At 27.7% G+C, this 16,935-nt stretch overlaps 1 protein-coding gene across 1 annotated transcript; it reads right to left on the bottom strand.

Moving 5' to 3' along the window:
* Positions 1-9,609: 9,609 nt before the first annotated feature.
* LOC112695918 (strigolactones hydrolase CXE15) lies at positions 9,610-14,651 on the bottom strand. The gene is made up of 2 exons (XM_025748456.3): positions 13,909-14,651; positions 9,610-10,176 (listed from the first exon to the last, which is right to left on the bottom strand). Exons 1-2 carry the CDS (start codon positions 14,580-14,582, stop codon positions 9,873-9,875), a joined length of 978 nt encoding a protein of 325 aa, XP_025604241.1. The 5' UTR covers positions 14,583-14,651; the 3' UTR covers positions 9,610-9,872.
* Between the last annotated feature and the right edge of the window lie 2,284 nt (positions 14,652-16,935).

The raw sequence follows: 16,935 nt of genomic DNA, 5'->3' as shown, positions 1-16,935 counted from the left end.
TTCTCCCCTCTCTACCCTCACTATTTTTTTCTTTCTTTTTTTTACTGCTGCTATTGGGTTTGGTCAGAGAAGGGAAACATTGGCGGTGGTTAGGGTTAGGTTAGAAGGGGTTAGGGTTTTTTGGGGATTAATTTGGGAATTAGGGTCTAATTTGGGACAAAAGTGAAATTAAGAATTTTGGATAAATTGGGGTTTGGTCAATTTTAATAAAATTAAAGTATATTATAAAAAAATGAAATCTAATTTGCTCTTTTAAAATTACTTTAAAAATACTACTTAATTATCAATTTACTAATCAGCTTTTAATCAAATATTCTAGTTGTAAAATTAGAAATAATATAATTTATTTTTTTATAAAAATTAGAGTATTAAATTCTAAAATCTTAATTATTTAACTAAATCGTATGAAATTCTTATTCTTTTACAACTGTTATGTTGTATAATTTAAATATATAAAATTATTTAATAATTATAAGATTAAGTAAAATTTTCAATTTAATTATCAAAACTTGATTTAATTACTTTTAATAAAATAATTTCTAAAAATAAAATTTTTAATGAATATATAAATTGAAATTAACTCATAGTAATAATTTTCGAAAGTTCTGGGTCTTACATTTAGCCATCCAAATTCTCCTGTAAGTCAGTCTGAACTTGAAGTGTGCCTTCGTGGCATTCTGCAGTACCTTGATCGAGACGGCAGCATTAGCTCTAAGCATGGGCATGCAGTATGAAGGCCCATATGACATGATAATCAAATTTTCTGTGATCACTAGATATCGATGTGGCTAGACAAATGTGAGGACCATTGTATCGTTTTACCTCCTAAATACCTCTGTGCTGGCGGAGGCTAACCCGAATGAGCCATGCGCACTCACTGCCAAACTCCTTGCGATTATTGGATTCCAGTACCTTGTACTCAACCCCACGGAGAATGCTATAAGTCTTCACGCTTAACACGACTTCTTCTTTATCCTGAAACTGCTGACCAATTTGAAATTCATATACAACTCCAGTATTCTGTGTCTTTCTATCCCCGAATCCAATAGGTACTCCCGGATCCCCCTGAGGTGCCATGGCATCCAAGTCCAAAGCTGAGAAGTGTGGGAAAAATTGATTAGTACCCGAACTAGATGCTCCCCCACCCACAGCTGGAGTCGGTCGTGGAGTGTCATCGTCATTATCATCCGCTATTGTGACGGGCTCCACATCATCATCATCATCACATCATACAGTGCATCCTTAACCCCATCAGATACTCCAACCTCTCCGAAGACCGGGGCCATTGTAGAAAAATCTGGCGTCGTAAATGCTACCTCTCCCAACGGTCCAGTCTCACCAACTCCGGCATCACCATTGTGGTTTAGATTGAATGCAAAGGAAGGATAAGCAACTAAAACTGCCTCAAGTGCAATGACCGATGCAACCGACGAGACACCAACAGCCATGGAACTAGAGCAGGCTGGATGTTCTGAGGATTGAGAATTTCGATTCGAGCCTCCAGAACTAGATACCACATCTGCAAGTTTAGCCAACAGTTTCAGAGTCCATTTAAAAGTGCAAAACTTGCAAGTCTTCGTCACTGCCAATAACAAATGAATTACACTTCACATCATCGTGTAACACGGATATCGGGATTCTATAGAACAACTTCTCCACCTGTTTGACGCTAAGCAGACCTAGTTTCTAGAGTATAGTATCCTTAAACTCAGCAAGACTCGTCGAATGTTTGAGAAAAATACTCAGCGGGTCCTTATCAGTAAACTTAATACCTGATCGTATTTTTTTTTAATGGACCCTCTTAGTGCACAAGAGTTATAAAACTCTCATCACTAACCATTGTGAATCTCACTATGGTAAAAGTTTCATGTTGAGCTCGTATTTATAAATGTCAGTAATGTATAAATCGAATTAGGTGCATTTGATTTAATCACATAGTATAATACATACTAAATCGACCCTATTGGCTATGATTTACCTAAAAGGCCACATATCATTATAAATCAAATTGAATTGGTTCGATTTACATGCAAATAAAAATCGAATCTCATTGTTTCAATTTAGTGTGGGTATTTAATTCGAAGTCATTAGTTTTGATTTATAAACGAATTCCATTTGCATGCAATTTGAATCTAATGGTCCATTTAAAGAAAGCCCATCTTGATCACCAAACAAAGCTTGCCTCATACCAATGTGTTTTAAAATCAAGTGGCTGAAATTCAAATAGGTCCAAGTCCTTCAAAACCCGTGATAAATTAAAGAAAGAAACCAAAGGCCACAAGCTCCATACGGTGATCCCAAAAAGCATTCACTTTCTCTCATGCATTGGTAACTGAAACTTGGAATTCAATTTGATTTAATTCCATTAAAAACTTCCACTAAAAATTTCTTTATTCTCTCTCCTCTCTCTTGTTTCAGTCACATCATATGTTCATCCAAAAAAAGAAAGAAGAAAATAGAAGGTTCAGAGATCAAATTTTGAAGAAAGGCAAAAAGGTTTTTGCCAATTCAAAGTGAAGAAAAGAAGGCTACAAACCGTAGCTATTCTCTCGGTCAAAGCACAACAAAAATTTATTTCCTCTTTTGTGGTACAAAAAGGAATGAAGAAGAAAGCTTTAAAGTCTCAAGTATGGAAGAAGTAACAATGGAGAACGTGAAGCCATCTTAGGTCAAAAGCACATTAATGGTTAGAATCAAAACTTGGGGCCAAAGTCAAGCTCAATGGTTAAGATTGAAGCAGTTTGAAGAAAAAGGATGAGAGAGAAGAGGTGAGCATGCATGCAACAGCCTCGATCATCTCCCTCCTCTCTGTTGAAGCCGATACTACTCTGATGTTGGAGAAAAAAGAAGATGTGAGGGTTGAACAAACTTCAACTTTGGAAGCTTCACTCTTCTATATTAAGGGTGAACGACCAATGGTTGAAAGCAATGAGAGTAAGTGAAGAGCACAGAGTTCACTCTCATAGCTACCCAAACTGTTAGAGTTCTTCTCCTTCATGTAGTTTATTTTGTATTTTCTTTTTCTCTGTTTGGATGTGTCTCTGTCTCATTGTAAAAAAGCAAATATAGTGAGGTTTGCAAGAAAAAGTCAATAAGAGATAAAAGGCAGTGAGTTAAAACAGTGAGAAAAAGCCATAAGATGTCTCAGAGTTTCTTTGTACATCTTTATATTTTGTGTCATGATCCTGTGGAAATTTTCTTACAAGTTGGGTTAGCATTTTGCAGTTGAAAGTTAGGTTTTGAGTTCTAGTCAAATTCAGATTAGGTTTAGAATCTGGATTTGTCCCAGATAGGATTGGGTAGATCCTAGGGAAGCATTTATGTTTGTAATTTTGAAAAAGATAGTGAAATTCCATCATTGTTGTGATAGAGATTGGATGTAGGCTGTATTGCACCTTGTAGCTGAATCAGGATATATCTAGGTGTTATTTCTTCTTCCCTCCTACTTTTCTGTTTCTATTACTCAGAAGACAAAAATGAAAATGTCTCTTAGTTTATCACAAGACAAAAGTGAAAATATCTCCTAAATTCCATTGAAAAAGAAAAAGTAATATTCAGCAGAAAGAGTAGCTAAGATTCAAACCCTCATTCTTTTAGCCACTAATAACCATCAGATTCCCTAGTAAAATCCTTAATTTAAACACTATACACATGTATGTACATATTTATCTCCTCTTATTTCTTGTGTTTTAGCTTTCAAATTATACATTTTTTTGGGCTACAACAATTTATGTGTATATGGAAAGTTGTACAGGCTGAGATGATTATCTATCAATCTAAAATCAAGTTTTAGACGTAAATTATCCTAGATTATGGTGTTTAATTTTATGTTTAAATCTAAAATTGGACATCCTGAAATGAGTTATATAAATAATAATGAGTAAAATATTATTTTGGTCTCTAATGTTTGAGTCGAATTTTAATTTGGTCTCTAACATTTCAAATGTTTTATTTTAGTTTTAAAAACTTTTAAACGTTCTATTTCAAATTTTCAATTCCAAAAAAATTTTAAGCGGGTTCAATATTATCTCACAATTAACTTTGATATAAACTAGGAGTGTGCACGGCCTGACCCGGCCCAAAAACTAGGCCCGGATCCGAAGGATTTTAGACCATGAAGATCCGGGTCGAAGTGACCTGGGGAAAAGAAATGAAATCTAAGAAGTGAGTGAAACTGGGACCGGGGCAGAGCTCGGGTCACTCAGACCCGGCCCAGTCATCATACACAATTAATGAGTAATTTCACATGTTTTGTAGGTTTCACTAATACATCCACATTACAAGGAACAAGTTAACAATATTAATGGTTATTGATGGATGATGGCTATTCTTATGTGAAATTTAAGTATCGTAAATCTTAATATTTTGTGTTATTAGTCGTTATAAGACTATAAGTTAATGTTTTATGTTTAGAATGCATAAGATTTTAGACTAATGCATAATATTATGTTATTTGTATTGACGTAAATATTTGGTGCTATTAGACAATATTAGTATTAATTGTGGTTATGCTTTAATTTTGGAGAAGTGTTGGTTCTTGTTATATTTTTCTAAGTGAATTTTACCATGTCAAATAATGGTTGGAGTCTTGAAAATTTGGATATTTCACATGTTAGCTTACAAAAAGGTATCAAGGTAATGTAATGTTAACGGTCCGGTTTTCAGCCGGTATAATTGTGGCCCAAAAGTGTGTAGGTTTCATTAGATTTAGAGCCAGGTTCGAGTCTAACAAATAGGCCCGGTATATATTTCAGGCCGGATTTGGGTCACATCAAACCCAATTTCACCCGACCCATGCACACCCTTAATACAAATAGTTTGCATATTAAAAAGTCAATAGCATTCGATTTCAGTATGCAAGTAAAATTGATTCACCAACAATTATTAATATAATTTTTTTTATTTTGAAACATTGATAATTAATTGTTTGGATTTAGAGTTTTGTACAAAAAAGAAATTAAAGAAAAGTGTTATAAGAAGATTTTGGTCATGCTTTTAACATATTAAAAAAGATATGACTTAACAAGTCAAGTAACATTATTAACATCCACGTCACTCATTCGGCTAACTATATATTAGTGTCAAATTTAATGATAGAATTATATTAAACCTGTTTAAAAAAATTTTATGACAGAAATATAACATTTAAAACGTTAAGAATTAGATTAAGATTTAGTCCAAACATAAAAGACTAAAATAATACTTTACTTAATAATAAAAGATGAGATTTGTGTCTCTAAATTTAATTTAGAAAAAACATGTAATTTTAAGATCTCTTTAATTTATTTATGTAAAAAAGATTATAACATATGTTTTAGATATGTTATATTGTTATTTATCTCAAATTTTTATATCTTTTAGACTATTACATTTGAGCATTGGAGTCCTGTAAGTACGTCCTTACATATATAATATATTTTTGTAATTAAGATGTGAATCCGAAACAAAAAATCTATTGTAATCTCATATTTCAATGTTATAATTCAGTGTTCTAAGACTACGCGGTATTCCTAATTTCTCTTTTGAAATAATATTAAATCCAATATAATGCGTATTGCCTAGAGATAAGTTTGATGCAAAAATGGCTTTGCCTTGTTCCCCTTTTATTTGGTCCGTTGACTGGCGTGGCCATGAAATGATTTCAGCATTGACCGTTTATTGTTATCTATTAATAATTAAATTTTGGATAACTATGTATAAGATGTGGTGAAAATTTGATAATCAGATTTGAGTCTTCTAACCAAAAACTTGTGCAGCCAAATCTGGTCTTTATAGTGGACATTAGGGGTTATCCCACTTAGATTAATTGCTGTGATGATTATTTTTGAAAAGTGTCCAAATAATATCATCAGTTAGTGTAATAATTAAAAACGTTCCAAACAAAGAAATTAAACTATTAAGATAATTAAACATATCCTACCTCATCTCTTTTTGGATAAAGGCTAAAAGTTTTTGGAATAGCATTGAGGATAAAGTGATAAACTATATAATATATATTTATTTTTATATTATATGAGTTTGAAAGAATAATAACTATTACTATACTTTGATGATCTGATCAAATAACGTGTCCGAAAAAGATTCATTGAACTAACATATATTGATTTAAAGTTTGAACCCGGAAGCTTCGGGTGTTTCCACTTATACCACCAAAATTTTATGTATCTTTTGGAGTTAGCATTATCTTTTTTATAGAGAGAGAATTAACAGTTAATGTTTACCAGAAGAACATGGACATTAAATTAACTCTAGCTTAGTAAACATGCATGCATGGGACACAAAGTGCCACCAAATAAATAGTATGAGAAACGAAGGTAGCTAGATTCAAGTCATTTAGAGACTCATTGGACCCACCAAATCCTCGCAAATATTATTATTATTATTATTCATTAAAAGTTAGATAACATTATGCAAATGGAAACGTCTGTAGACGCACGTGTAATACATGATGGTATATTGTTCAATTTAATTTATCACGAATATTCAGTATATATAGTTGTATTCATCTAAAGTTATTAAGTCCGTGAGAATTATTATTTAATAATTTTTAACTACCAATTTTACATGAAGAACATAAATTTTTACCTAATTTATTTGTATTATCAAAGAGTAGACTCAAAAATAAACTGTTGTATAATTTGATTGTTGATAAAAAGACAATAATAAAAACTTTGAGATTTTTTAATGCATTATTAAAAATACTAATAAAACTTAGCTTGTTCTTTTAATAATTTATTTTTAATAAATATTTTTAGAGTGTTATGATTTGTTATTCTTTTATTAACAGTTAAACTAATCACATAATTATATTCCAATGCAATCAAAGTGAGAAGGATAAACAAAAATAATATATAGGCATATAGCAGTGTCCAGTAGTGGAACTTATTTAGATACAATATATTTTTTTTTCCATCAATAAGTTTTCATTATTCCATTTCTTTTCTAAAGAACGGAATTTGTGTTCAAATCAGCAAAAGTATCATGGTTTTCGAAGTTTATCTATCGCATATAGGCTTATATAATAAGGACATCGTGGCATAACCATCGAGGTTAAGTCTGGGCCTAAAAGATCACATGAAATTATACATAAGATAGACAAGCAAATCTCTTATGAATTTAGGGATACTCTTTTAATTTCAATTAAAAATGAAGGAGATTCTCCATTCGAGGGGAGTAGACTACTCAAAAATTTTATACCTCTTTTCTGCGATAATTGAGAAAAGGAGTTCATCAACAATGAAAAGTTGTTGGGTTTTTCTTTAGTGATAACTTGAGTAAAGAGTAAAAATTTTTAGATTATTTGATTCTCCATTTTATAGAATTTGAACGCAGAAATTCATTATTCTTTATTTTGGACTTAATTATTTAAGCCGGATGAAAGGAATTGTCCCTCCCGAATACTTCGATTCAGTGCTAAAGAATTTCCTGTAGCTACCATATAGTATTCATCTCTACTTGGTGGTAAAAAAAGCATCCGTATTCTTTTTGATCTCTTATCAATTTCATAAAATGGACTTTCTATAGACCCCCAACGACCAATTCTCCCATGAATAGCTAGAGATCCAATAAGTCCAACATTGATTCCTTCAGACGTATCAATTGGACAAATGCGTCCATAATGACTAGGATGGATATCTCGTATCCGAAAACTAGCAGTTCGCCCCGTCACCCCTCCGGGGCCCAAATAACTCAATTTTCTACCATGAACTATTTGGGTCAATGGATTGGTTCGATCCAGAACTTGAGATAATGGATGTAATCCAAAAAAAGATTCAAAAGTAGTTGTTGGTGGAGTTGAAGTCACCAAATTCTGAGGAGTCGGTATCAATTTAAGTCTAATTGCTCCACATATAGTTCCTCTAACCATATTTTCTAAACGAACCAGAGCCAATCCGAATTGATCTTGTAAGAGATCTGCTACGGAACGAATACGTTTATTTTTCAAATGATTCATATCATCAAGTGTACCCATTCCAAATTTCATTCCAATCAAAAAGGATATCTCGTTCGTACACATCTTCTCTTTGTTTCTCGAGCCTACAGAGAGTTACAGACAGAGTCGAAACCCAAAGATCTATGAACAAGTCCATGTTTGACTAACCAAGCAGACAAAGGACCCTGCATTTTTTATTTCTCCTGCTATTTTTGTTGTATAAGTTTTGTATGAGTCTTTTCCATTTCCATTACGGTGAAATTCTTGAAGATTGACTTGCTATTTTTTATTTATTGTATATTGGATTTTTGTAAAAAACAAAAAGGATTCGGTCTAATTAATTACTAAAATGATGTTATTGCTGTTATTCGTCAGCTTTGTGCACTATGTGATGCTGCATTGCTTCTAATTTTGTACAGACATGAATGACCTTAAGCTTCAAGATTCCCACTTACTTCCACAATCTGATCCCTATCTATATATGCTACTCATTCATCTCTTATTCTATCTTTAGAAATATCTTTATCAATGATGTTTGGTGAGTAGGAATGATGTACTCATCAAGAAGAGAGTTTTTTTAATTAAAAATTTTATTTTTATTTTTTAGTATATTTGATAAATTTATTTATATAAAAGTAGAAGTATACAAAATAAAAAATTATTTTTTAAGCTATAATTTTTATCTTATTAATTTTTTAAAATTTAGAAAAAAGATGTTTAAATAGAACAAAGTAAATAAAAAATATTTTGTATTGTTGTATTCAAATATAATTGGTAAATTAAAAGGTACCTTTGCATAAATATTTAAATATTAAATTATTATTATTTTTAATTATTTTCAAATAATATTACTTAAAAATATTTTTAATATTAAGATTTAAAATTAAAAAAATTTAACTAATATTAAAAAAACTGACTTTCTACTTCAATTATAATTATTATTATTAGTTGGAACAACGTTATTACTCTTTTTGTTTATAAAAATTTAACTAATTTATACCTAATGACACATTTTAAAAATACAATAATAATTTTTTTAAAAATATTTTTGATATATTTAATGCATCAAAAACGTAAAAAAAATTAATTTTTATAATATTTTTTATAAAATATTTTTTTATATAATATGATTAACTTATGTTATTAGGGAACAACTTAACAAAATCTTATATATAATAGGAGAACCAATTTAAACCACCACCAGCTTTTGTTAAAGTATTTTTCTGTCCATCTATAACAAATTGTCAATATAATAATATAACAATATTGTTATAGCAAATATTAAATATATAATTATTTATATATTTTTATTTAGTTTAAAGTTTTAGAATATATAGTTTTATAATATAATATCAAATGTTTTATAACTAAAATGATCTAAAATTCAAAAAGTTAAGTATAAGATAAATTAAAAATAAAAAACAAGAATAATAAATTATCACTGCATGTACAGTATTTCATAGAGTAGTGCTAAATTAGCCTAATAAATTATAAGAACAATATAACATCACTAATAAACTTTGACTAATTTTAAATTTTAAATATTAAATTTTAAATTATAAATTTTTATTTTAAATAGTATAAAAATAAAATTTTAATAAAAAGCATTAGCTTAACAAAAAATAATACTAGTACTATAATATTTCTCTAATTATTATAATAACCATGCACCAATATTTAAGAAATTAAAGGTCAATATGGATACCAATAAAATTGACATAATTCATTCTCACAGACTACTTTAATAAGCTTGATCAACAACATATATGCCATGATATGCTCATGAAAGTGATATATAAACTACGTACTTTATGTACTAAAAAACTAAAAATATTATGGCTTATCTATTAGGACGCCTTTATTTGATTATTAATTATTTATTTTGTTTCTTCTTTTGAGGCGTGTCTTCGATAAATTAATTTCTTATTCTGACTAGAAATTAATTAAGTTGAAGCATGAATCTTGTGAGGATTTGGATGACTTGATTTGCCACTTGAGAGTATGAATGATGAGTGAAAAAACCATGTTGGCACCCTTCAAACTCAACATATTCAATGTTCTTCCCAAATTCTTTTAACTTGTTTGCATAATCTTTTGTCCTATCCTTAAGCAATTCATTGCCACCAACCATAACAAGCATAGGATCAAGTTTCAATTCTCTAAGATTATTTCCGCAAACTCCAAATGGATTTGCAAATGGATGGTCTCTGCTCTCTCCAACAGGCAGCGAAAGCCTCCAAAATCTGTTTTTAATTATTGAGTAAAAAATTATCAACACCGTCGATATCACTTTAATACATTTGATGACTCATCATAACACAATAAATAATAATAATAATAATAAAAAGTTTAATTATTCTATTGGTCTAGTTTTACTAAATTTTAATTAGTTTTTTTAATTAAATTCTTCTATTATTTTTAGTTTTGTAATTAGATATTTTTAGTATAAAAAATATGAATTTACAAATTAAAATTATCTATAATTAAAAATCTAATTAGATTTTTTATCACATATTTTTTTAAAAAAATATTCTATTAATTTTAATATTTTTTATATAAAAAATACCTAATTATAAAATTAAAAATCCTATAAGAATCTAATTAAAAAAAATATAAAAATTTAATTAAAATTTTAATAAAATTATAGAGACTACATAATAATAATAATAATAATAATAATAATAATAATAATAATAATAATAATAAATGATTACTTTAAACACTCATTTAACTGAATTTTATATTTTAACTTCAAAAGTTATATGCTGAAGGAGGCATTCTTCTAGTAAATATTCACATTTTATTTAATATTTAATAATATAGCTAAAATATGAGTAAGTATAATATCTAATAAAAATTAAAATTTTTATGCAGTACAAATAGATTTATATTATTATCTAATTCTTATATTTATTTTAAATAATTATTATTTAAGTCAAGGATTACGAAAATTAGTTTTTTTGTATAAAGTTATTTTGTATAAAGTTACATAATTGAATAGAAGAAAAGTTAACCTGAAAAATATATGTGTACCCTGCACTAGACATTTTATTTTCTTCTGATTTTTAATTATTTTACAGTTTTACTATTCTCAGTGTCGAATAATATAATTTGTTTGTTTTTTCTTCCAAGATCACCGTTATCTATACTGTTAACTTTAGATTTAATTGTCACTTTCTATCTGGAATATATGTAACTTTATAATATTTGAATTTATTTGAAGCATATTGGATAAAGCTCGGAATAAAAAATTAAACTACATACAATTATATGCTATATGTTGGATTAGGTATATCCTCTCTACAAAGTGGGAAAGCTTCTAATGGATTTTGTTATTTAAGAATGGAATCTAAAGTTTTTGCTGATGATGGCTTATTGGATTATTTTGTTTGTAAGCAAATAATGATGTGCATTCCTTTAAAATTTAATAAAGTATATAGAAAATATATAATCTCATTTTTTATACGTTTTAATTAAATAATCATTCTAACTAAAAAAAACAAAATCAGTTCGAACAAATATAATTAAAACCTCTATTGTATGAATAATAATAATGACTCATCACATATGGTAATAATATATATATATATATATATATATATATATATATATATATATATATATAGTATTTTGTAAATAAGAATATTTCAAGCTATACCAGTTTTGCCAACACTAAAATTTGATTAGCAGTTTTTTAATAAATTAAAATAGTGTTAATAGCATAACTTTTCTTTTAGTATTATATGATATAAATTAATAATGAAACATAAATGCTTCCAAAACATTTTAATTGAAGTCCTTTTTATTGCTCACTTTAGTATTTGTAATAGATTTTTTCATACCTATTTTTTATTTCTCATTTGGTGGATAATAAGAAGGGTTCAATTAAAAATTATTTTTTTTAAATTAATATTAATTAATTTTAAAAATATAAAAATTAAATTATAAATTTTAAACATTTATTAATTCTAAATAAATTTTATATTATAAATTTTAAATTCTCGAAAAATAAAAAATTTATAATTAAAAAATTAATTAATATTAATTAATTAAAAGTTAATGTTCTGTACTTTATTTTCTGTCATTCTTTTTACCACGTTTTCTTTGTATGACATTGTAATACCTAATTGGACTGTAACCACTAAAGTAATGGAAACCTCACTAATTAAAAATGAATAAAAAATAAAAACCTAGAAATAAAAGAAAAAAGGTTTCGAAAATGACGTTTCTCTTCTTCTCCACAATGTGATAGACAAGTTTCTTTTGATTTAGAATTATTCATGTGGCACAATGGCACCACTAGGCACTAGCCGTATAACATTTAAAAGGGTGCAATAGGCACTGCCCAAATGTTATCACTAATCACTTTAATTTCTATGATTCACATCCGTGAATTTTGGCCTTTCAAACAATCATTGCCATTTTGATTTACTCATCACATTCCAAGTACAATTATTACGCAGTTTCTTTCAGTTTCTTTATTGATCAAAATTCAGTAAAAATTTATATACACTTATTTTTATATAAAATTATTTGTTAAAAATAATTAAATAATTTAATATATTTAATTAAATTATTATTTAATAATTTATAATTATTAATTTTATATAAAAATGACTATATATGAATATTCACCATTTTATTAAGCATATAGAAATTGAAACAGTGTGATGATGAGTTGACCATATTAGAGTCAAGGTCAAGGCAGGTAACAACGTTTTGAAATCATTATTTTACATGTAATTAGGTAACAAAAGTTACAAAACTTGCATTTTAATGTAATCATTAATTAAAATTTTTATCTAAAATTTTTATAAAAGTAAAAACGAATTTCTCCGCAACGAGCGGAACCACTTAGCTTCCAAGTTATATATTCTTGAAGTGCCCATCTAACACCTAATTTGGAAAACCCACATTTAACCCTAACAATATAGACAAATAATTGGATGTCCATGAATAACTCTGCCATACTGAGTATTTACATTCAAAACAATAAAATGCTACCTATTGGATTTTGGCTGAGTGTTAGTTAAAGTTTACCATAAAAAATAGTAGTTATTACTAAAACGATATAATATATAATTTAACACCAAATTAAAATATAATATTGATATTATCAATAAATTATAAAATAATTCACTATCATCGCACTCAAGGTATAAAATATTCTATAATATCAGTGGATTAAAAGTTAAACTATGTATTTATCTATAAACATATCTTCTTTCAAGTGATTTTTTTAAAAGACTTTTAAAAAATAAAAATAAATTTATGTTTAAATATTTTATTAAAAAATATCTTTTTATTTAATAATTATATGTTTGAGTACGATTATATAAAGATATTTTTTTATTTATAATATTAAAATTTTTTTAAGTATATTTAAAAAAATATAAATTATAACTTCTAAAAAATATATATTTTAATTTTTTTTAGTATTTTTATCTTTATACTAAGATTTTGTCATACATATTAACAAATAAAAAAATAAATTCATTAAAATTTTTTTTAACAACTTAATAACATCCAAACAAATTCTATATATATTCATCATAATGTAAAAGAGAAAAATTTTATTTGTAAAACTTTAAAATTAATAAATGATTAACTGAAATACTTTATTCATATAATCAGTATATAATTATAAATTAGCTACTCTAGATAAAAAAATAAAAGATAAATTAAATGAGTAGAATGAACAAAAATAATCTAAAAAATTTAACATATATTAAAATGAAAATGAATTGTTAAAAAATTAAAATTTATTTATAAATTATCTTTATATAAAATTAATAGTTAAAAAATATTATATAATAATTTAATTAAATTTATTAAATTATTTAATAAATTTTATATATTAATTTAAAAAATAATAATTATATGTGATATTTTATCGTATTAAAATATATAAAAAAATTGTGTTTAATTTAATTTAAAAAAAATAAAAAAATGATAAATTTGAGTGAGAAAGTGACCTGTCAAGTAAGTCAAGAGTGAGCATGCGCTCCGATGGACCCTCCTCGGACTTGGTCCGAACAACCCCGCCAAAAAATGGCGCCAACAGCACGTAACCTCGTATTCGAACTGGTTTTATCTCTCTCGAATCGGGTCCGAACCGAACTGCCAGGTGGTGCGCAATGTTTCCGCCACTCGAGTCACCCATTATAAAAACGCGGTCAAAGTCAACGTCACCACCGTTACTCAACCATGCATCGCCACAAACACTCAGCGCTTGCCTCTGCAGCCACCTCACCGCCTCCACGGCGTCTTCCACCGCCGCAGGTAGCCGGTGCTCCGGCGCCAGCCTGTAGTCCGGCGTGACCACCACCGCCTTCAGCCCCGATGCGAGGCGCATGCAGCAGTTGTGCACGTGCGGCCACGTGCGTGACCCGAAACAGAAGCCTCCACCTCTGAAGAACATCACCACAGGGAGCTTCGAATTCCTAACAACGTTGTTGTTGGATTGAGGCTTGTAGAGGCGGAGAAAGAGGTTAAACTTTTTGTCATAAAGACAGTCCTTGAATGAAACGGTGTCGTCTTCGATTGGAGTTTCGTGAAATTTAATGTCGTTGGATCGAAAAATGGAACCGTCACTGTAGAGTTTGAGGAACCCCATGCAGTCCTCTACTATGTTTGGAAGAGAACCCATAATGTTGAGTATTTTTATCAGATCAATTACCGGTTCGAGTCTGATACCTATAATACTGGTCTTGTCGCACCACCGAGGCAGGTATATTTATAGAGCTAGAATGGTGAATGGATCTGAGGTAGGACATTGTGTTGTTATTACTGTACCATGTTGAGGGCAATTTGATAATTTCGGTGTATGATTATTGAGTTTTGGTGGCACATGACTATTGGTTAATTTATTTTTTTTATTTTTATTCTTCCACGCTTTGAATATGGACCTTAGTTTGGATACTCGTTCGTCATATTATATATTTAATTACTTAATTTGTTAAATATTGTTTGGAGAAGGATGAGACGTATTAATGGATAATTTAGATATATATAAAGATATCATATCATTTTTCATTTTAATAATAAATATACATAAAAGTACTTTTTGAGTACTGTATTTATATTTAATTATAAAAATATTATTAATATAATATTTTTATATATATTTAAATTGTCTATTAATAAAATAAAACATAGTTGGTGAAAACTTTTTGTCATATACGTTGGTAAATTTATTAATATGATATGTGAGTATCACCATGCAATGTGGCTGTCAATTTTAGGGGGCTGTGTGTTTGTCTTAGATCCACGTTTCTATGTATTTGGTGATGATGTTGGTATTATTATATAGGAATAGTTATCTATTTTTTCAGACATTTTAATTTCAACTAATTAGGTGTGTTATATAGTGAGGAAAAAATAGATAGCTTTTTTAAGACTTTATAGTGATGAAACATCATATACATTAATTTTTTGTGTACTTTATTTTTTAGTTAATTTGTTGGAATTATACATGTACACTTACTATTCATTCCGGGTTTGGATAATGACTTATTTTCTATCAATTGATGTCAAATTTTTATCAAATTTATTTGTTATCAATTACGTTAAGTAATTAACTAAGGTAAAAGTAAACTATATAGTCTAATTATTATTATTATTATCTAAAAACTCGCTTTCATTTTTTTTTATGGAAAGTCTGCACCGTCTACTACAACTCTGTTATATCATGCCGGAAGAAAAATGATCGATGCAATGACTTTTGTCAAAGCGTCGTTGTCAAAGTATCTTCTTCTTTATTTGAGGATTATCTTTTTGTTATGTTTTACATGTTTATTTTTTTTAAGTCTTGAACGTTTCTTTTATTAGGTTTTGAATTTTTCTATTTTAAAATAATTTTAGATGTTTTTTTTATTAGTTTTAGAATATTTTTTGTTAAATTTTGAATATTTTTTTTGTTAAATTTTAAATATTCTTTTTCAGTAATTTTAAATACTTTTTTAAGGTTTTGGTTATTTTTTCTTCGTCTAGTGTTATTGTTCATCGTCAAAATAACGTTGGCACAAGAAGCATCCCTCGCCATCAAATATGTTGTTCTTGCCTCTAGCATATAACAAATTCTCACAAATCCCGATGTTCTTCCTTAATGATTGTTAATGTTTTTTTAGATTTTAAATGTTATTTTTTAATGATTTTAGTTTTTTGTTAAGTTTTAAATATTTTTTTTATTATAAAGTTAACTGATTTGTTAAAAAAAATTGACTGAAAAAATTTTAATTATTTAAATTTTTTATAACAAATTTTAAATATTTAAAATTTATTAATTTTTATACTTTTAAATTAGATACTAATTATTTTTTTTACAATCAAGTACCAATTTTTTTAACAATATGTAACAAACACCTAAAGTAAATATCCAAAATCATAGTATGGAATTTATCGAAAAATTAAAGTGACTGCATGATCGATATACACACTTATTGTATACTTTACGGGTCAGATACTATCTAAATTTGCTCATGATTCATTCAAAATCTAATTAAGATTGGTTTGAAATCATAGAATAAGTATATAATTTAATTAAGGTAATAAATTGCCAAAAGGAAATGATAGTGCCTCATTATTAATTTGGATATATTTACATTTTGCACGCTAAGCAGATTAAATAAATATATATACCTTGACATTGACCACAACTTTTCTGATTTGATTTTTGCTTTTTGCATATAAAACAATAGTAGGAAAAAGGTGTGCAAATTAAACTAGTTCCAAGTTTTGTTATTGGAATTTTCTTATGACAAACAGTTGTTATTCTACTTTTGTTTAGTTATTATTTTTTTAACTTTCACATATTTTTTCTTTGGTAATTAATTCTTAATTTCTACATTAAATCTTAATACTACTACTATATTATTGTATATAGTGATGCTTTTATATTTTTAGAGATTTATTGAAACAAAAACATATTAATTCATGTACTCAATCCATAACATTATAGTTAATAAAAATACAAAAATATTCAAAACACAATAAAAAATCAG

Source organism: Arachis hypogaea, chromosome 6 (genome assembly GCF_003086295.3).
Source record: "Arachis hypogaea cultivar Tifrunner chromosome 6, arahy.Tifrunner.gnm2.J5K5, whole genome shotgun sequence".
NCBI classification, from domain to species: domain Eukaryota; kingdom Viridiplantae; phylum Streptophyta; class Magnoliopsida; order Fabales; family Fabaceae; genus Arachis; species Arachis hypogaea.
This window is presented reverse-complemented; position numbering and strand designations above follow the sequence as displayed.

What these genes read in the sequence shown, in the direction of transcription:
- LOC112695918 (XM_025748456.3), bottom strand. Translation starts at nt 14,582, where the DNA reads ATGGGTTCTCTTCCAAACATAGTAGAGGACTGCATGGGGTTCCTCAAA. An exon ending in ACTCTTGACTTACTTGACAG is followed by an intron (nt 10,177 to 13,908) that starts GTCACTTTCTCA and finishes AATTAAAAACAG; the next exon opens with ATTTTGGAGGCTTTCGCTGC.